Source organism: Podarcis filfolensis, assembly GCF_964270895.1.
Source record: "Podarcis filfolensis genome assembly, chromosome: 9".
Taxonomy (NCBI): Eukaryota; Metazoa; Chordata; class Lepidosauria; order Squamata; family Lacertidae; genus Podarcis; species Podarcis filfolensis.
In genome coordinates this window covers 49,961,713-49,982,635 of record NC_139610.1, presented here as the reverse complement: position 1 = coordinate 49,982,635, position 20,923 = coordinate 49,961,713, and the positions used below count along the sequence as shown (strand labels likewise).

Here is a 20,923-nt window from a genome sequence, read left to right as displayed (position 1 = left end):
GACAATACTGAGTGAGATGGACCAATGATTGGGCTTGGTATAAGGCAGTTTCCCATGCTCCTATGTCTGCAAACAGATCTTGGGGGGGGAGGTACATTTCATATAACTTTTGCTTAACATGATTTACAGCTTTCTGGTTATTTTATTATAAGAAAAGCACAACCCACTTCCAAGAAAATAATCTGAAGTCAAGGGTCCCGAGTCTCCCTGCTTCCAACTACACACAAAGAACAACATTAATCCCCATTTTAATCTATCCTTCACTAGCCTGAGGGATTAAAAAAAAAATCCCTAGAACCATTTTTAGTCTGAAAAGGGAATGTTATGGAAACGTAATGCTCTCTTGTTTTGTGGTGTTCATGAACATCAGGCTTCATTGTCAGCAACATTTTCCCAGGACGTTTTTTGGAATGGGGATGATGCATCTCCAGAGGTCTCCCCCCACCCCCAGGAAAGAATTCATTCTTAAACAAATAAAGTAAAAAATAGCCAACTGGTTCAAGCCACTGCAAATCTGTAGGTTGCTGGACATTTGTGAAAAAAGAATAGAAATGGGAAAGAGAGAACAGAACGAAGAGCTGAATCTCACCTACATTCTAGGAACTAATTTTAATGGAAGTTTTTGAAAGAATTCAATGTTTCTCTCTTCTGACTGTTCCATCAGTGCAAGCATGTCTGCTTGCCAGACAGACCAGTCCCCCCTCTCCTATCCTGCACACTGTTTTGAGGATTCTCCTGACCTACCAGAGTGGATTTGGGGGAAGTGTCTGGCAGGAAGAGTGAAGACACCACCATTGCCCTAGCAGGAGCCTTTGCAACTGGCTTCCGCTAGTGGGCCAGGTTAGTTAAATATGGGGCATTATTCCTACCACCATACAACATCTTTTGAGAGAAAGTTCCAAATGCAGCAGTCATGGGGAAACCACTGCACTGCCTTGTTAACTACATTCCAGCTGGAAAAACTCTGGAACCTAGAAGAAATAACCAATTTTTCATTCTTCCTCCTCCCTCCTCCTTGCTTTTCCTTTAGGGTCATGTCTTTAAGATTGTGGTGCTGTGGGTTAAACCACTGAGCCTAGGACTTGCTGATCAGAAGGTCGGCGGTTCGAATCCCTGTGACGGGGTGAGCTCCCGTTGCTCGGTCCCAGCTCCTGCCAACCTAGCAGTGCGAAAGCACATCAAGTGCAAGTAGATAAATAGGTACCACTCCGGTGGGAAGGTAAACGGCATTTCCGTGCGCTGCTCTGGTTCACCAGAAGTGGCTTAGTCATGCTGGCCACATGACCTGGAAGCTGTACGCCGGCTCCCTCGGCCAATAAAGCGAGATGAGCGCCGCAACCCCAGAGTCGGTCACAACTGGACCTAATGGTCAGGGGTCCCTTTACCTTTAAGATTGTAAGATTGCATGTGAGGGCAAGGACTGTACTATCAATGTCATTTGTAAGCTGCTCTGGGAGACTTATTTTTGGTGAAGAACATGATAAAAAATGCTTCAAATAAACAACCCCTTAAAAACCCAATCTCCTCTCTTTTAAACCCCCCTTTACTCACCTCTGTATGTAAGAGTTGTTCACACCTCTGTGGTCCAGGTCATGGCTCAGTGCCGCGATCAGCAAAGAAAGCACCTCAATGTCCGTAAGCTTGCTCTGAATGCAACATGAAATACAGGAGAATATATTTCTATGTTTGCTAAAAAAAACCTGGATTTGGCAATGCATTATACGTGTATCCTGATTTCCCACACCTTCTGGAAACTCTCCAAGAATAATAACTTAACAACACAATACAATTACTTACTTACTTATTCAAACCTTTATTAGGCATTATACAAATAAAACGATAAAAGAAAAAGTAACATATAAAAGCCTTGAGATATATACAGAAAGGCAGCAGTTGGCTACATACATATATATATATATACATATAAAATCAGTGGTTTTCCTTGTTAACCTGCTCCTTGGAGGACTGCTGCCAAAAACTCGGCTACCCCCGCCGTTACCCTTTGGTCAACGTCGGATAGGCAGAATCCCACACATTCACCTTGTTGGGGCTCCAGACCACCCAAAAGAGGGGACAGCACGCGTTGACGGAGCGTACTGTACAATGGGCACTGAAAGAGAATGTGCTCTACCGTGTCCGGGACATTCATAAAACATCTGCAGAATCTCTTGTTTCTAGGGATGTTTTGATATCTTCCCCTGACAAATGCTGAGGGAAAAACATTCAAACGGGCCAGCATAAAAGCCCTACGTTGGGCTGGAATTATTAATTTGGTGACGTAATTGGCTCTGCTATCTAAGATATTTAAATCATAGAATATGGGCGAACAAATTTTGTTTACAGCTGCCATAATATTTTGCCTCTCGACATCCTTTAGTCTAGTTAGGATATTATGGAAAATGTATTGCTCATTAGAATTGTACAGGGGCTCCAGCTTGATGCCTAAAGATTCAATCTTTTTTTCGAGGTACTGATACCATCTTGATTTGTAGGAGTCTTTGAGCAAATCAGCGAGCAGACTTGATGGAGGGCAGCGAAAATGGCAGCGTAACCAGTACTTTATTGAGGTGGACCAGGCCCAATATTCCATTGTGTGTATGCCTATTTCTGCACACATTGTTTCATATTTGGTCACAGCTGGGAGTCCAAGAATACGTCTCAGAAAGCTGGAGTGAATCTTTTTTAAATCACTATTATATGCTTGGACCCATAGCGGGATTCCATAGAATATCTGGGATTGCACTTTTGTTTGGAATATCTGATTGGCCGCAGGAATAAATTGATTGCCTTTCTGATAATAAAAACGGGTAACTGCTGATGAGGTGCACTTTGCCTGTTTTATGGCATTTGTGCGATGATTTGCCCACCCTAAATTGCTCTGGAATAAGATTCCCAGATACCTATAGATTTTCACTTGTTGGATTTCCTGCCCTCTTATTTTCCATTTCTCTAATTTCCAACCATTCGAGAAGACCAAAATTTTTGTCTTCTCGTAATTTATAGAGAGCTTGTTACATTCGCAGTAAAGGATCAGAGAAGATATAAGACGTTTCAGACCCAAGCTCGTTAATGATAGTAGAACAGCATCGTCTGCGTATAATAACAGAGAAACTGGTTTCTGATTAAGTTTAGGGGCATGTGATTCTATTTTTTGAAGGTGATCTGGCAAGTCTGATAAAAATAAATTAAATAGGAAGGGGGCAAGAATACACCCTTGTTTTACCCCTTTCGAGTTTGGGATGTCTGATGAGAGGTGACCTTTGGTGTTAAGTTTGACTTGACAGATATTGGAAGAGTATAAATTTTTTATTAGGGTCAATAAGCGCTGATCGATTTTTAATTCTGCGAGTTTCCTCCACAGCTTTGGGCGGTCAATTGAGTCAAATGCACCTCGAAAATCTACAAAAGCAGCAAATATCTTAGATTGCCTTTGAGATCTGTATTTTTCAACCAAATGCATAAGTATAAGGCAGTGGTCTAATGTAGAGCAACCTTTGGAGAAACCTATTTGTTCTTTCCCTGGTAAATTTAGATTTTTCATCCAGGTAAGGAGTTTAGATAAAAGATGCTTAGCGTAGATTTTCCCTATCACTGATAATAGGCTTATCGGTCTATAATTCCTTGGTTCTTTTGGGTCGCCATTTTTAAAGATTGGGATAATTATTGATCTTAACCATATCTCAGGTATGATCCCATATTTATCTATGAGAGTAAACAATTGAGCTAAGGGTTCTGCCCACCAATCTATATAGGTCTTAAATAATTCTATTGGTAGACCGTCTGGCCCAGGAGATTTCCCCGATTTGAAATTTTTAACTATCTCTCTAATTTCCTCTTCTTCTACCCTTGGCCACTCCTGGAGTTTATTGATTTTATTTTTAGTGGTTTCATTTCCTTTAAGTTCACTGTGTAGATTGTTAAATACAGATGTAAAATATTGGGACCATTTGGATTCTGCAATTGGTGGTAGAGTTAGTTGATTTTCGGCTTTCAATCCTCCGTACACTAGGTTCCAGAACGCTTTGTTATTTTTGCTCTGAATTGAGTCGAGTAATTGTAGCCATTTTTGGGTTGCATATTTCTGTTTCTTTTCGGCCAGAATGTAATGATATTTTCTTTTTTCATCAAGATAAGAGGGCTCTAGTTTAGTGCGATTATTTTTAAATGTTTGGCGCAGTTTTCTTTTTAGCTGGAAACATTCATCATCAAACCAAGGGCTAGCGCTATGTTTAAGTACCCAAACTTTAGGTGGAGTACTAAGTTCTACGAACATTTGGAAGATTTCATTATAAATTTTCGGAATATCGCTGTAGGAATTAGTGGTCTTTAGGTTGGATAATACTTGTTTTCTCAGGTTGGCTGTAAGTTTTTGCCCCACTACTGCACTCATTTCCTGGGACCATTTTAATTGGGTCATTTGTTTGTATTGAGAGGGTTCTATACAATTACACACACACAGACAGACACCATCTCCTTTACATGAGAAGAGCCCTGCTGGAAGCAAAACCTGAATGTGGATTATTTGAAGGCATATGGGGCCCAAGACTGACACACTAATTTTGGTAGAAAGGAATAGGATTCATGAGCATTATATATACTTATTGTAATATATATATATATATATATATATATATATATATATATATATATTCCATGCAAATAAATTCAAGCATACCTGGATTTTCCCTGACTTCAAAGCAGCAAACATGCACTGGGCAGTGTTGAAAGCATGCCTCCAATTATGATACGCAACGTTTTTCCGGTAATTTTTCCTCACGCTCAAAATCCATCTGCAAAGGACCTTAAAAAAACCCCACACACATACAAAATTCAGTTAAAGGTACAGTATATTCTACTGTTTTCACTGACAAGAGCACAAAATTTCATTTATCATCACTCCAGCACATTTCCCATCTGGCTTCCTTACAGGCTTGATAGAACTTAATTGGAAACAGATATATTTTAACCCAAAAGAACAAGAGAAGCGGGCTGAGGGTGGGGTGAGGATTATACAATTTTGTTGTCTTGTGAACATATTTCATCACTTGAACTCCAGGGCTCTCTGAAGGGAGTTGCAAAGTAAGACATACATTGTTACCCAAAGATGAAAATGGCGGTGAGGACAGGCAAGACTGGGCTAGCCAGGTGCTGAAAGTGTCTGATTCCTTATATGGTTCTAATTACCATGAGAACCATTCTTAAGCAGCAGCGGTGCAGCAAGCAGCGATCTATTTTCAACCCTTGTGGAAGACATTTTACATGGTTGATAAATTGAAGATTGTATTGAAGACACTCAATTGAAGCTTGCTGAAGGCCTCTCAAGATACATGGTTAGGTTCCATCTGTTTTTAAATTTGTTTTAAAAGTTTTACTGTGCTTAGAGGCTTTCAATAGTTTTTATATATGTTTTCATTTCATTTTTAATTGTATTCATCATCACAGATGTGTTTGCTGCCCTGGGCTCCTTTGGGAGGAAGGGCAAGCTATTACAGAACCAAACAAATAATAAACACTTTGTTCAAGACTGAATGCAGTTAAAATTCCTAGAGTTTTGGAACAGGTTGTAAAACCATGTTTCGCAGGTATAACCTGTACTGCTCAGTCTCTGCATTTATCTGTGTAATCTTTGGAAAGATAAACATATTTTGCATTTGGTCATAGTGTCATCACCCATCAACAGAAAGGAATAGGAATTCATCAACAGAAAGGAATCTGTAGCACACAGGTACAAGCAGTTGTATGCAGCTATTCTGGTGAACTTAAGGTATGATTAAGAGCAAATATTCCTACTCAACTGCTGACACCAAATGTGGGGATGTAAGACCAATCTACCGAAAATTGGACCAATGCCGCCATGATGATATTTGGTTTTCCAACAGATGCTTTAAAACTCATTATTCAATTTATATACCCAATCCTTTTCGTGCATGTTTACGTTGAAGAATGTTATGATGTAGAAAATGTGTGATCCTTAAATGGCCATGCTCCATGCACCACAAGGTTCTCACCTCGTGTTTCATTTGGAAATTCTGAACAAGGTTAAGATCAGTGAACATCCGAATTGTACACAGGGAGGTTTCCATATCTGACAGCTCAAAGTCACTGAAGTAGAAGTCGGTGAGCTTGAGAGATTGCGCAGATGGTACAACAGCAGCCTTAAATGAAACAGAAGGGAAAAATGGAGAGAACAATAAGTAACATGGAATTAAAGATTCTTTCAGTACGATAATAATAGTAGTAGTAGTAAATCAATAAATAAATAAAGCACAATATGAGGCTGTAATCCTCCAAGTGCAATAAAATGCAGGGTTGCTGTCCATTGCACAAGACACTGATGACATCCCCAACACCGGTTTGGAAAATGTTGCACCATGTTCCAATTATCTGTAGTTCTATTCCGTACAATAATAAGCCATTTCCCTCTGCCTTAGTAAGAGAAGAGCAACATGCTCAGAAGAAAAAGTCTCTAGTTAAAGCAGGAATGGGAAATTTGTGACCTTCCATCTGCCGCAGCCTGCATGGCCAAAGTGACCATTGGGTGAAAGATCACATAAAACGTGAAAATTAAGAGGTAAGGAACATTGGAGAGATAGAATAAAGTGTTGCTGGAACACAGTCTTAGTATATAGCAGGTGCAGGAGGATTCCAGAATACACTTTGGTATTCTGAGATTTAAAAAGCAAGCAGGCTGCCTCTGAGCACATGCTGTGCCCAGAAATTTGTTTTTAAGACAAAAACAGCTCACAGTTGCTGAGCTTTCAGAGTTGTTTTTCACAGGGGCCATGGCTAGGTACAATCCCACTAAATGAGCAGCCTTCTACTTACACAACTCGATATGAGTAAGGCCTGAAAAAGCCTTTGATAACAGAGGGGAAATTGGCAGCATCTGAGGTGAGCAATCTTTATATCCTTTATCGCTTCTTAATGCTTATGAACTTATATATAAGTATTCATAAGTTGTGCACACTTCTGGACTGAAAAAAGGTGTATAAGAGTAAATTTTACTGTATCATAATTTGATCATACAAAATATGAAGTTCCTACATTCAGTGCAACACTCAACACACGTATAATTCTAACTGCAGGAAAGTATATGTTTCAGAAGGGGAGGGCACGCTATCCTGTTTGTATGCATGGAAGCCTTGGTAAAAAAAGCAAACACACTGCTGTTCCTTTTATAAACTGGATGACTAATGTTTGTTACTAAATCTGAGCTTAAGGTATACATCTGAAACATGCTAGTTGAAAATCTACGGTCTGAGTCAAAGTCCTGATGTGCCTAAAAAGCAAATATTTGTTACCAAATATAACTAAGCGCTAGCATGGGAAAACCTTGTGCTAGAATCTCTTGTTTTCAGCCGAGTAAATGAACTTTGTGAACTTGATAACTACGTGACTTCCAAATACCTCGGCCAGACATCAGTAGATAGAAACACAGGCTGGTGTGTGTGTGTATATATATATTCTCTCTCTCACACACACACACATATGAGAAAAAAACTTTTGCAAACACAAATACAGTTTGGTTTAGAAAGATACAATTTAAACTGTCAAAAAAACAAACCTGTTTATAGTTCTGTGGAAGAAATCTTGCATTACTAATGATCAGGGCAGGGCACCATTTGGGTCTGGGTGCCTTGGGGCTGCTGGACTGGCTCTGTTGGTGTGCATGTGTACCTCACAACCACCTTGCCCCAGGTAAGTTGAAGCAATGTGGGTGTCTGGAGAACATATCTATGGCTCTGCCCTGCTCCTCCCAATGTACTGTAAAGCCATTTTGCAGGAAAAGATCCATAATTATGTGGGTTTCTTTTTCTAATTTAGGCTATGAAATGGCTTGCTGGTAAAAAAAATAAAATATCTGGTTTCTGGCTTATGTTTGTCTCATAAAGATCACAATAAGCTAGCATTGAAACTGTGACCATTTGTGCGGAATTTAAGATAAAAAATAATAATCCAGACACTAATCTCTACACCTAAAAATGCCCATAAAAGCAGCAAGACTGGTTTTAATGATTGCGCATGAAGACATTTGGTTATGTAACACTTTGCATCTCTCCCACATGCAGTTGCTATGCAGTAGACTAAGGCAGAGTCGGGGTCCAAGTTAATGTCAGATTAATAGAATTATTTCTCATGGAATTCAAGGCAGATCCTTTGCCCAGTCGATGGCTCCACCGTGAACAAAGCAGCAGAGTGGGAAATAAACAGACCAGGCATGTGTTTCTGGCCCTGCCACTGATTTACAGTGCTCCTTTGGAAATATCACATTTCAGTTGGAAAATGTTTATCCTACAGAAGTGAACAACAATTTGATAGACCCGTAAGCATGAATTAGATATTCTAACATGAAACTCAAAGGTACGACTATTTTGTACTCCCAAGAAAATTCTTGCCAAATATTTCTACAGCCAGATTTTCACCCACAAACTGGAGCTGATTAATAGAAGAAGCGTGGCCTAAGCAGCAATCTTGCTGTGTTTGAGGCTCAGACACTAGTGCAGAAGACTGGGGTAGGAAGTATTAATTCAATTCAGCTCACATTTAAAGGTGAACCTATCTAATCTACACTTTTTGAAACGAGAACTGAAAACACAGCTACCCTTCAAAAATTATTCAAATTTGGCAATGCAGTTCTCCAGCCAAGCAAAGTGTATAAAATTTCTGGGGTAACGTATGCAGAAAACAATGACTATAACTGGAAACAGCATACAAAAATACATTACATTAGTAGAAATTGCTTGGGAAATGTGTATAATTGGCAAAACTGTGTACTAAATTGGCAAAATTTGCACTAAAGAGAAGATCAATTTGATGGCATTAAAAAAATGAATAAATCACAAACCAATGTGGAAATGTGGAGGACTGATTTTAAGATTTCAAAAATGAGAAATCAGGCTAGCCTGAAATTTAAAGATTCAGCCACTCCTAGCTAAACCTAGAAAGGGCAGAAAGATGAGCTGTGTTTTGCCAGCTCTCAAGCAGAACTGGAGTTTAATCCTAGCTTTCTCTTTTACCATCCCTCTAGAAGATCTGCGTATTCTAATAGCCTTTATGATTCTGAATCCTGAAGTTCTACCAGCCTTTGCAATCCCCAGATCATCACCACATATATAATAGAAGGGAAAATGACATTACCGCTGTTACCTGAAGTTCCCTTGTTTCTTCTTCAGCAGCTGAAGCATGATAAGAAAGGACCTTTAGGAAAAAGAAATGAAGCACATATAAAATGCTCTCTATATAGGTACATATTCACACATACACCTGGAGCAGGAACTGGCAAGCCACTCCAGTATCCCTGCCAAGAAAACTCCATGGATAAAGGCAGTGGAAGACAGGAGTGCCTGGCGTGCTCTGGTCCATGGGGTCACGAAGAGTCGGACACGACTAAATGACAACAAATGCACACATACACTAATAAAAAGAAAGCAAAAATCTCTACTAATACTAATAAATTAGCTATTTAAATTCTCAAAGCACTCTTTCCTCTGGCATCCAGAATGCTCTGCAAAATGTCCCAGCTAAACTGACAGGGTTAATACAGTGATTTGCGATTTCCATTAGTGATTTACCAATAAAAGCAAAGTAATGGGCTACTGTGTACACATTCCTGAGGGCCTCTGAATTATTGCAGAGGATTACTGCAGAGGATATCTGCAGAGGATTGCAGAGAATATCTGCTGGAACTCAGCAAACTATGATTGGAGGTCTGAGAGCCAGCTTTGGGAACGTACCACCCTTCTGCTCCCCAGCACAAATTCTCCCTCCCTTCCACTGCTTGTCTCATCTATGATTTAGCATGACATCTCTACCAACTAGGTTCCTTCATAAGCAGGATTTTAAAGCAAGTTAAAGCAGTCTGAAAATTTAAATAATGCTTCACTATTAGCAGGAATTGGGAAATGGTTGTATTTTCGGCCTCCACTAATTACGCAGCCAAATTTCCTAAATTTCTATTGCTGACTCTCAACATTGCTGGGCAGAACAAACCTGCCTCCTGGTCTGCAGCAGCAGGATTGAATAGAACGGCAGAGCTAATTCCGCATGTGAAACCCTACTGCTTGCACTGGCCAAGATGGAAGGGCCAGAGGGAGGCAGTTTTTCTCTCCTTTGTTTGCTGCAGCAACTCCAGGCTGGTGCAGCAAAGGTGCCTGAACTGGGACTCTCAGCTGGCAATATGTGGGCTTAGGATTTACTGAATCCCTTGCCTGTTCTCCTCTTCCCTGTTTGTGGGGCTTATGCTGGCTATGCAGTACGCCAGCTACTGCAGTAGCTGTCCCAATTGCCAGTGCTTCCAGCAGATGCATGGCAGCAGAACTGCCTGCCACCAGAGCCAAACAAAGGCTCTGCTCAACCCTAACCCTCCTCCAGGAGTGTAAATCAAGGGGTTGGGATTACTCCCCTAGTAACATTCATGCAGATAGCTTTGGATCCAGTGGATCCATTGCCAGTCCTACTCTTCCTCTTCATTCGGGGGCTTACGCTGGCTATCGCTGGCTACTGTATGCCTGCTACTGCAGTAGCTGCCCCAGTGCCAGTGCTTTTTGGTAGATGGCTTTCATGGTGGCAGAGATGCTCGCTGGCATATTTGGGAATACCACCAGTTAAAAAGCAAAGGAAGTTCTGGCCTCTGAGCACCAGGTGACACTAATCCACCTGGATCCAGGATGACCAGCACAGGAGAGGAGCCACTGAATCCACTGCTAGAATCCACTGTCTTATGCTGCCTACCACTAGCTACCACAGTATGCAGCCTAGTGCAGTAGCTGCCCAAGTGCCAGAATTTATGGAGAATGCTTCCATGGCAGCAGAGTTGCCTACCAGCAGAGCTAGGCTGAGGAACACCTCTGCCCAATCCATATCCATTTCTAGGAGTACAGATCAGGGGGTTAGGATTCATCCCTTCTGAACTTTAACATAAATAGCTTTTGTACTTCGTTTCCTGGCACATCCATGCAGGATGGAGCCTGGTATGAGCAGTTTACCAGTTCTGCCCAGCATGGAGGACTCCTGAGGGCAGCAAGGCATGAAAAAAAAATATCACGTTGTTGGCCTTAAGTGAGCAAAGAACTCTTTTCTTTTATAAAAGGGGGGGGGGAGATTTGAAAAGCTTCTCTGCCCCTATATGAAAGACAAATAGCTTACAACATGGCTATAATTATAAACTCGACAAGGTTGTCATAATAAATCCGCTCCCCCGCCAACGGGTTTGTAACACAGGCATAAAAGAAATTCTGTTTCAGGAAAATCTTGGCAGAAGTTTTGTCAGCCTAGGAGAAAATATTTTTCATTTAATGAACAAATTCAAACTTATTATTCAGGAGTGTGAGGGAAGGAGAGAAGAACCTTAGTGTTTGCTTTGGACTCACGTTTAACTCATGTGCAGTTAGAATTATAACCTCAGCCTATAGCAATTTGCCCATGAGAATCTTTCTTTCTCCCTTAAAAGGTTATGTTACCTGGGTTCGTAATGCGCAACACACATAGCTGTCCAGACTAATTTGCACGAAGCACTTTAATCAAGAGAGCGCTGCTACAAGTTAATGCAAGCAGTGCACCTAAACAAAGATTTGCATGAGAGCTTTCCCTTCAGAACGGAATTGATGGCAGAATCTGCATTTTAGAAATATTGCAGAGACTCTGTTTACTCTGTGGATGCAAGTGGATCCAAAGTCTACAACATCTGACTTCCTAGGTTACTTTGGAAGAAGATAACTGTGAACCTGGATCTGCTACTGGGCTCTCCTTTCATACCACGGCAATTAAAACTAACAGTAACCAATTCAAAGGCTAGGACTAGATGACGTTCATATTTGATATGGTTTGATGAAGTTAGAGGAAGCCTACAGTAATTTTGCTGTTGCTCCAACTATTGGTTTGTTTGAAGGGCTCAGCCAAAGTCATCAAAGAAAACCTCAGAGAAGAAGAAGAGGACGTCCTAGTGCCCATAGCCATGTCCTTTTTCTATGCAATATGATAAAACATCAACGTCAGTTACCAGCATGCAATATGTTCAGGGAAGGCTATGTTTGTGTCCACTGCTAAATCCCAGGTTAGCACTTAATATGCAATAATCTGCCACGTGTCATGCAAGCACGTGGAAATGCAGAAGCAAACAGTAAATGAAAAGGAGAGCGACCCTGTGCTGAGTACTGAGCCAAGTTTGGCTTGCCTTAAACTCGGCAAGGGAGTTTGAGTAAAGAAGCAGCTGTGAGTTACATAAAGGCTGCCTTGACTGAGCCTCACCTCTAATGTCACCATCTGCTTTGCCATAGCTCTTTCCACAGTTTCATACATCTGTGTGTTCTGGATACCCAAGCCGCAGAAGATGACAAAAGCTTCCAGAAACTGCTCGTCATTTCTGTTGAAAGCCTTTATTTTGCCTGAATTTTCTTCCATCTTATTTGCAAGTTGACAGACTCCTAGATCATTTAGAAAAAGGAAATGTTAACTAATCTTTATATATATGTGCAAAAATTAACCATACTTCAATTGATAGAAAGGAAAACTAACAATCTTTCTTTATCCATAGAAACAGAGGTCTGGCAATTTTAACTTTCTAGTCCAGTGTTTCAACATCATTACTATTATTATTATTATTATTATTATTATTATTATTATTATTATCCCAGAAAATATGGTTGCATCCATATAATCAGGCGACACATGAACTTCATCCACCCCCACACAGCTCCTGTTTCACATCTCCTTTCACATGAGAAGGGAAACAAATGAGAAAGCTGCAGTTAACCTCAGCCTCCCATTACATGAGAACCAGGAACTATGAGCAAGCCAGTACTCAGAAGTCAAGTTTGAAATGTTGTAAAGTTGGTTTCCAAATCTTGGCTTATGAAAGCCATTAACTGTGGTTTCCGGCTTGTGCAAAAAGGGAAACTGTGATTTACTGTGGCTTCTTTTTTTGTTTCCCCACATAATGGACAAAGGGGCTATGTGACAGTGTCTGAAGCTAATCAATATCCTGGCTTTATGAAACCAGATTTGATCATGTGAACTAAGCCTGTGTGTCCTACCCTTCATCCACTGGTCCTTACATATTCTGAACTCAGATTTTGTGTTCCACTAATGCAGATTTAGATCCAGAAAATACATGTATTTCTATTCAGTAGGTTTTCCGCAGAAGTGCAGCAGAGTCAACAAAACCCACTGGGGACTGAAGGAACGGATTCTGGTCTCATGGGGAACTGGCACTGGTGGTAGCAAGGTAACGGGGCATGTTCTTCCCCATCCCTGGAACTGCACATATTCCTTTCTATCCTTCCCAAGTTTTCATCTCAATTTTCCTCTTAACTTCTATTATTAATAGTCCTTGAGTTTGATGTAATCCCTAAAGACAACTTGTCCTTTACAAACTAATTAGATTTTTGTAAGCATGCCAAGAGAACTATAATGAATGTCAGGTTACTGGTACACAGACAGAGCTTGCCCTTTCTTACGAGAAAAAGGACCAGATTGTTTATCAAATTAACTACAAAGACAACATAGGGGGTTCATGAGTCCTCAGACCACATGCTACATTCGAGTAGGTCTCAAGGCTTTGTTTCTTAATAATGGTTCAGATATAACCCCTTTGCCCAAAGAGCAGCCTAGCTGGGAGGTTCTACAGGAGAATAATCTGTGCTGATGACCGATGCAGGGAAATGTTGATCACAGCTGGGGAAGCTTTGGCCCTCCAGAAGCTGTTTGACTCCAACTGCCATCAGCCCCCAGCCAATATGGTCAATGATAAGAGATTATGGGAGTTGTAGGCAATCAACTTCTGGGTGACTGTAGGTTTTTTATATCTGCTATAGATTCAGCCTCACAAAGAATTCAACCATTCAAACAGCTTGCTAGCTTGCTTACACACACACACACACACACCACCCTTCATCAGAGCATCACAGGAGAAAAGAAATGTTTTCCCTGACAACTAAAGATATGTAATGAAGGCTCCAGGTGAGCTCCCTAGAGAGAACATTCCACAAGTTGGGAGCCACTGCAGAAAAGGCCCATTCTTGCTTTGCCACTCTCCAGCCCTCTCATGGAGGAGGCACACAAAGAAGGGCCTCAAATGATGATTGCAGGGTCCAGGTTCGTTCATATGGGGAGAGTTGGTCCTTGAAGTATTGCAATCCTGAGCCATTTAAGGCTTTATAGGTCAACACCCACACTTTGAATTGGGCCCAGATTGCAGACTAGTTGGGCCAGAATTGGTGTTCTATCCTCAAGCCATCTTGCACCAGTGAGCAACCTGGACCCTGAACCAGCTGAAGTTCCTGAATCGTCTTCAGAGGCAGCTCTACACATAACATGTTGTAGTAATCTAGAGGTTACCAAAGCATAGACGATGAAAAGTAGGCTTTCCCTGTACAGATAAGGGTGCAGCTGAAACTGAAGGAAACTAACGTCAGGTCATTATATAATGATCCAGCACAAGTCACTGAATAATTCCTAATTTAACTCTCCACTTTTAGGAAGCTTTTAAGATTCAAGTGTGACCCCCAACTGCCCAGATCATCACTGATAACCACACAAAACCAACTATGTCCATTTCTAGACTGTGATAACCTCATCACAGTGGTCTCTTTGTGGGGCCACGTTTGAACACAGCCCATAAGCTGCAGCTCGTATAGAATTACATTGCCAGGAGGTTGTATGGGGTGAGCACATATGACACCAATTCTGAAGAGTTTGCACTGGCTGCTTATTACATGCTACCTTGCCAAATTCAATGTGTTGCTCTTGACCTATAAAGCCCTCAATGACTGAGGACCCAGATATCTGAAGGAGTGCCTCTTCATATATCAGCCTGCCTGCACACTGAGATCTGTAGGAGAAGCCCTTCTTCTTATGCAAGCTCATTATGCAGGAACTTGAGAAAGGACTGTTTATGTGGTGGCACCTTGATTGTGGAACTCTGCCTGTCACCAATATTGTCTATCTTTTGACAAGTTAGAAATACACCAGTTCTGCGTGGATTTGCAAGAAGTGGAACTTGGTATACCTTCGTGTTCTCTGCTGCTGTATTTTAACAACAGGTGTGAGATAATTTTAATTAAGCTGTTTTTTGTTGGCTGCAATTTTATTGAGAATCTTATGTTACCAGCCCTTGGGTCATGAAAATGATGAAGGGTAAGATATAAATGCAATAAAATAAATAAATAAATAAATAAATAAATAAATAAAAAGCGTGATATACAGTAGTAAGTTTGTCTTATGCTGAAGGTAATGTAAACTCTTGAGCAAGTGGAATTATATATCTCTGGGTTTGCTTCATTTTTCTCATGCAACATGAAGCATAAAACAGCACTTCCTTAAACACAAGATCCCCATATGGCTCCAACCAATGACATTTAAAACTTCTGTGAGTAATGGAGTGTGAGAATTACAGTAGGAATGCTTCACTATATATTTTCAAGAAACGTTCTCTAAATAGAATGTTTTCCAAAACTTTTCCATGATGCGGTGGAAGGTCCGTCCAAATATATTAAAGGCCAAATCCCTTTTAGGAAATACTGCAATTTGAAAAAGGAAGAGCTTTGCAAACAAGGCCAGAAGATACAACCCAGTGCTTTTTCGTTTTGCTATCTTACAGAAATCATGGAAACACATGCGTTGCCACAAACACTCTCATGCAAAGCATCTTATCTGGGAGTTAAGTGCATTGAATAATATAATAGAACTTACTTCCAAGAACAAGTGTTCCAGATCAGGGTACAAATACTCTACCATGACATGCATTCATTTTATGAAGTATAAGTGAATTTAGGGACAATTTAGGGGCAAAGAAGAATTTAGCATCCATCTTAGAAAGTTAACTATCATTGACTTCCAAGAGGATATTTTATCTCCTGCTGAACCACGAGTCTCACAAAACATCATGCAGAGTGGATGAAATGAAACACAAAAAATAAAAATATTGTACCTATTACTTTATTCTTCTTTCCGTTTTTAATTGGTGTGCATAGCAAACTTTCTATATTCTGGTTTTTACTATCTGCATTTTCATTCTGTTAATAAAAGAAACAAACCTTACTGATTTTATCAGTCGACACCAATGTTATAGATTAATCATGTAGCATATAAAACTGTACAAGCATGATAATTTATGAACATGCCGGATTGTACTTCTCTCAGATTTTGGTTGAGGAAATTACAGTAGTAGCAACAGTCTAAATCAACACAACTGTGAAATTTTCATTGAGATTTCCTCCATGATTTAGTACTCGAACACATTTGCACTTTTGACAGCTGTTGTCAGGCTTTCTCTGCAGTAATAAACTGTACTTACATAATAGATACCTTTATGCCCAAATATTCACAACGTTACAATTTTCAGAAGAACTGTATGGGAATACTTACCAATTTTGCAACTAACTTTAAAAACAGCAGCAGGCCCTAAAATAGTCATCTCCAGAATGGTGTCCCTCAGAGGTTTTGGACTACAACATGCACCAGGCCCAGCCAGCAGAGTAAGTGGTCAGGGATGAAGGGGTATTTAATCCAAAACATCTGGAGCTGGTGGAAACCTGGCCTATAATTATCCCCTTCACAAGGTAACATACTGTTGGTTTTTTAAACAGCATAATCTACACAAATAGATTCTAAGTAGAAAATTGCTAATGCTTAAAAAAAAAATCAAAGTCAAAACACAGAGCCCTAGATATTCAAATGGCTAACTGGTATGGGTAGGGCCTCTCAGTATTGGGAGACCAACAGTAGTAAAGATTTGGAGAGCCCAGTAAAAGTGAAAGGGGAGGATCCAGAAGATAAACCCAAACTAGTCAATAGTTGCCAGTGTCAATTACATCTGTCTATTCCCTACATTTATATACTAACATTCTCATGCTGTTCATGGTGATGCATGTGGTTCTTTCCACCACTGTTTTATAGATGAGCTACATTAAGTTGAGAGGTAGTGATTGGTCCAAGGTCACCCAGTGACTTACAAAGGCGAGTGGGGATTTGAACCTGGGTTTCCCAGGTACTTGGGACGTGGGTGGTGCTGTGGGTTAAACCACAGAACCTAGGACCCGAATCCCCACGATGGGGTGAGCTCCCGTTGCTCAGTCCCAGCTCCTGCCCACCTAGCAGTTCGAAAGCATGTCAAAGTGCAAGTAGATAAATAGGTACCGCTATGGTGGGAAGGTAAACGGCGTTTCTGTGCGCTGCTCTGGTTTGCCAGAAGCGGTTTAGTCATGCTGGCCACATGACCCTGAAGCTGTATGCCGGCTCCTTCAGCCAGTAAAGCGAGATGAGCGCCGCAACCCCAGAGTGGGTCACGACTGGACCTAATGGTCAGGGGTCCCTTTACCTTCCCAGGTACTGATCCCACACCCTAACCACATTGGTTCTCTCATATCCTGACATTCCACATAAAATGTTTGAGGCAGTTTACCTGAAAACTGTTAAAATGTAACAGTAATAGGGGGGACAGCAAAAACAACAAATCCACAACACAGTACTAACCAGAGCAATACAATAAACAATTAACTGTAAGGCAAAAACACAGAATGCCAATCTATTGAAAAACAACAATCCATTAAACAATTCAAAGGATAGCTATCAAAAAGTCTAGTCCATGATCCACCACACAGCAAATCAATGCATAAGTGATCTGTCCTGAACTCATCAGTGAGCAGTAGTCTTTGTAACTGAAATCATATCAGAACTTTGCCTTCCTGGACCAGGTACAAAATGGTAGAAAATGGGCCAGACAGAGAGCAATTGCCATCAGGCTAGACAGGTATGGTCTCATGAAAGACGTAGACATCTGCAGAGTGGGGACTGAAGCAGGTGTTGAGGGCTAATGTGATTATGCCTCTTGAAACTATTCAAGGCCTTTTAATGCAAGAATGACCCTAGAGGGGCATCACACAAGATCTCCCGTAACTGAACTGCATGCACAAAAAGCCCTGCATTTTCCATTGGTAAGGTCAAAATCTAGATTTACATTTACTTACTGTCCAAGGAAATCTTTTGTCTTGGCGAATATCTGAAATGTTAAGAGGCTCCATGGTATTCTTCACGTATTGAGCATACATATAATTAATCTGGTTTGTATCATAGTTTCTGTTGGAGCAAGAAGAAACAGAGTAATTTCTCTGCACCACCCTCCTCATTGTTATTATTCAGTTATTGATCAACATCTACATAATCATCTCAAGGTGATGTACAATAAAAACAGCCAAAAAACAAATCAAAAACCAACTGATACGTTTGAAGCAAAACTAAAACAATACAAAATAGCAAAGACCCATTTATCTGGCAAAGACCCATTTATCCAGCTGGGAAAATGTATTGGAACAAAAATGTCTTCATTTGTTTCCGGAAAGTGGGTGCCTGTCATTATTTCAACAAGGGTGTTATTCCACAGAACAGGAGCAGCACAGTACGAAAAGCCCTGCTTCCAGTTACTGCAGAATGAGCTTTCACAGACTGCAGGGATCTACTGGGTATATAAGGAATAAGGCAGTTTCTCAAGTAATCTGGTTCTGAGCTGTATATGGCCTTATATGCTAGTACCAACACATTGGAGCTGGCCTGGTAACAGATGGCAGCCAGTACAAGCAAGCAAGCTGTTCCATTCTGGCAGCAGTTTGCCCCCACAAGCAACCTAGCTGTCACATTCTGCACTAGCGGAAGCTTGCAGAAAAACCCCAAGGGAAGCCCTGCATAGAGTGAATTGCAGTAATCCAACTGTGAGGTTACCAACACATGGACTATTGTGGTCAAGCTCCAGTCCAGGAGTGGCCACAGCTGTCTTATCAAGTGAAGTTAGTAAAAGGCGCTCCTAGTCACCAAGGACACCTGAGCCTCCAGGAGCATCCCCTAACTGCACACATGCTTCTTCAAGGAGAGTGTGAATGCATTGAGGGCAGGCAGCTTACCCACTTCCCAGACTTAGAAACCAGTCACCCACAGACCCTCCACATTAGGAGAATTCAGGCCGTATCTAGCCTACCACTGCATCCAGACACTAGGCCAACCAGATGTCACAGAGAACCAGAGTTGGGCATCATCAGAATACTGATGACACCTTGCTCAAAAACTCTGAATTGTTTTATTTATTTTCATATAATTTATGTACCACTTGTTTGTAAATTCAGGTCTGAACCAGATTGGAATGGGTTTGAATAATCAGTTTCCTCCAGGAACACCAGTAGCTGCTTGACCATGACCCTCTCATGTACTATGCCCCAAAAGAGGGTACAATGGTACCTCTGGTTGTGGATGGGATCCATTCCGGAGGTCCACCCAGATCCTGAGCTTTTTGCAACCAGAGAGACTGCTTCTGCGCATGCGCGCATGGTGGTAGAGCGCTTCTGCACATGCACGCGCGGCAAAAACCTGGAAATATACTTCCGGGTTTGCCGCTTACGTATCCTGAAGTTTACGTAACCAGAGGGATACGTAAGTGGAGGTACAACTGTATGTGCAACAGGGTAGTAGTTGTTAAATACCATTGGGTCCAGTATGGGTTTTTTTCAGAAGTGGCCATACTATTGTCTCCTTCAGGTGGCCAGCACACTGCCCTCCACAGAGATGTGTTCACCACAACCTGAACCCACCCAATCATCCCCAACCCCACAACAGCTTTAATCAGCCACGTAGGGTAAGGATCTGAAGGGTGCATTGTTAGGCACATACTCACAAGCACCCCATCAACGTCATCAACCTGCAAAAACTGAAACTCAGTCGACAGGGCATTGAAAACCTCACTAGGGACTTTGTCAATCATGGCATCTAATGATCAACATTAATGTTCAACAAAGCAAGTTTAATGCATGCTTTTGTACGCTAGAGATGAAGTTAAGTTCCCAAGGCAGCTTTGGACACTCAAATACCACACTTGAAATCTGAGATTTTTTTGTAGCCATAACGCTTTCTCCAGCACACACTCAATGTGCCTTTGTCCAGTAATTTGCTTAAGTAACATGCTGGATTGTCAATAAAAAGGCATCCAACCAGAGCTGGATTTATCTGGGGTTTTTTATTTGTCTTTTCAGTCCCACTGTTAATCCATCTCTGAACACTGTCCTTCAAATAAATCTCCCTGCCAAAGGATCCAGGTATTGTCTTTCCATTGACCCTAAAGACTGTGGCTCTTGGGCTTTAGTTCAAGAAAAGCCTATTGTTAACCTGAACCGAACCATGTAAACAAAGTGCACATGAGCAGAGTGTGAGGGAGCAGCTGCTTTCAGATGTGCTGCTTAAACCTCTTCTGCTTTTTCATTTTTTCATATTGACAACTGAATGAAAAGCCAGTATTGGCTAGTATGTACATTTTATTTTAGAAAGGCTTATTTTCATTATATTTAATTTATTAAATACATAGTGGAAATTCATAGTGGAATTGCATCTCCACTAAAAAGCTCAAAACTGATACACAATAAACGGCACTAGGAAAGCAATGCATACATGCCTTAGATAAACTCCTTTTCCCCTCAGGGCAGATTTTTTTTATTGTTGTAAGTGGGAATCACACACCCAGATAATAGCAACTGGAGCTCTCCATATATCTGCTTCTCTAAACTATTCTGGGGCTATCATTACATCCATTCACCTATTACAACCATTCACCATTTAATTCTCTAATACGTCCCTAGACTTCCACAAGATGTCTGCCCTCAAGGTGTTGCTGGACTACAGCTTCTGTCATCTTTGACTACTGGCCATGCTAGTTGGGGCTGCTGGAAGCTGGAGTAAAAAACTACTTTAGGGAAGGCTGCTCTATGCTAGCAGCAATATCAAAAAGAGATTACCCATGCAGTCCATGTTTCAAAAGAAAAAGAAGAGATACAGCATGGACAGCGGATGGCAGGTCTTGAGCAATCAATGAAGGATGTTCCAAGGAATACAACAGAAAGCTAATGAGGTGCAACAGGTTTTTTAAAAAGCATCAAACATAATGTATATCAAA

The 20,923-nt window shown here is 41.0% G+C and overlaps 1 protein-coding gene across 12 annotated transcripts in view; it reads right to left on the bottom strand.

Moving 5' to 3' along the window:
- Positions 1-20,923, bottom strand: part of PDE5A (phosphodiesterase 5A) — a 131,415-nt gene that overhangs the window by 15,760 nt on the left and 94,732 nt on the right. For 8 of the 12 annotated variants that reach the window (XM_083571173.1, XM_083571167.1, XM_083571165.1 and 5 more), the window contains 7 exons: positions 17,964-18,072; positions 15,926-16,010; positions 12,247-12,422; positions 9,139-9,198; positions 6,009-6,155; positions 4,676-4,801; positions 1,552-1,646 (listed from right to left, as the gene is read on the bottom strand). In XM_083571173.1, the coding sequence (XP_083427299.1) occupies positions 1,552-1,646; positions 4,676-4,801; positions 6,009-6,155; positions 9,139-9,198; positions 12,247-12,422; positions 15,926-16,010; positions 17,964-18,072 (798 nt within the window). The remainder of the gene's footprint in view (positions 1-1,551; positions 1,647-4,675; positions 4,802-6,008; positions 6,156-9,138; positions 9,199-12,246; positions 12,423-15,925; positions 16,011-17,963; positions 18,073-20,923) is intronic. The other 4 variants (XM_083571166.1, XM_083571169.1, XM_083571168.1 and 1 more) reach the window with 1 other exon arrangement.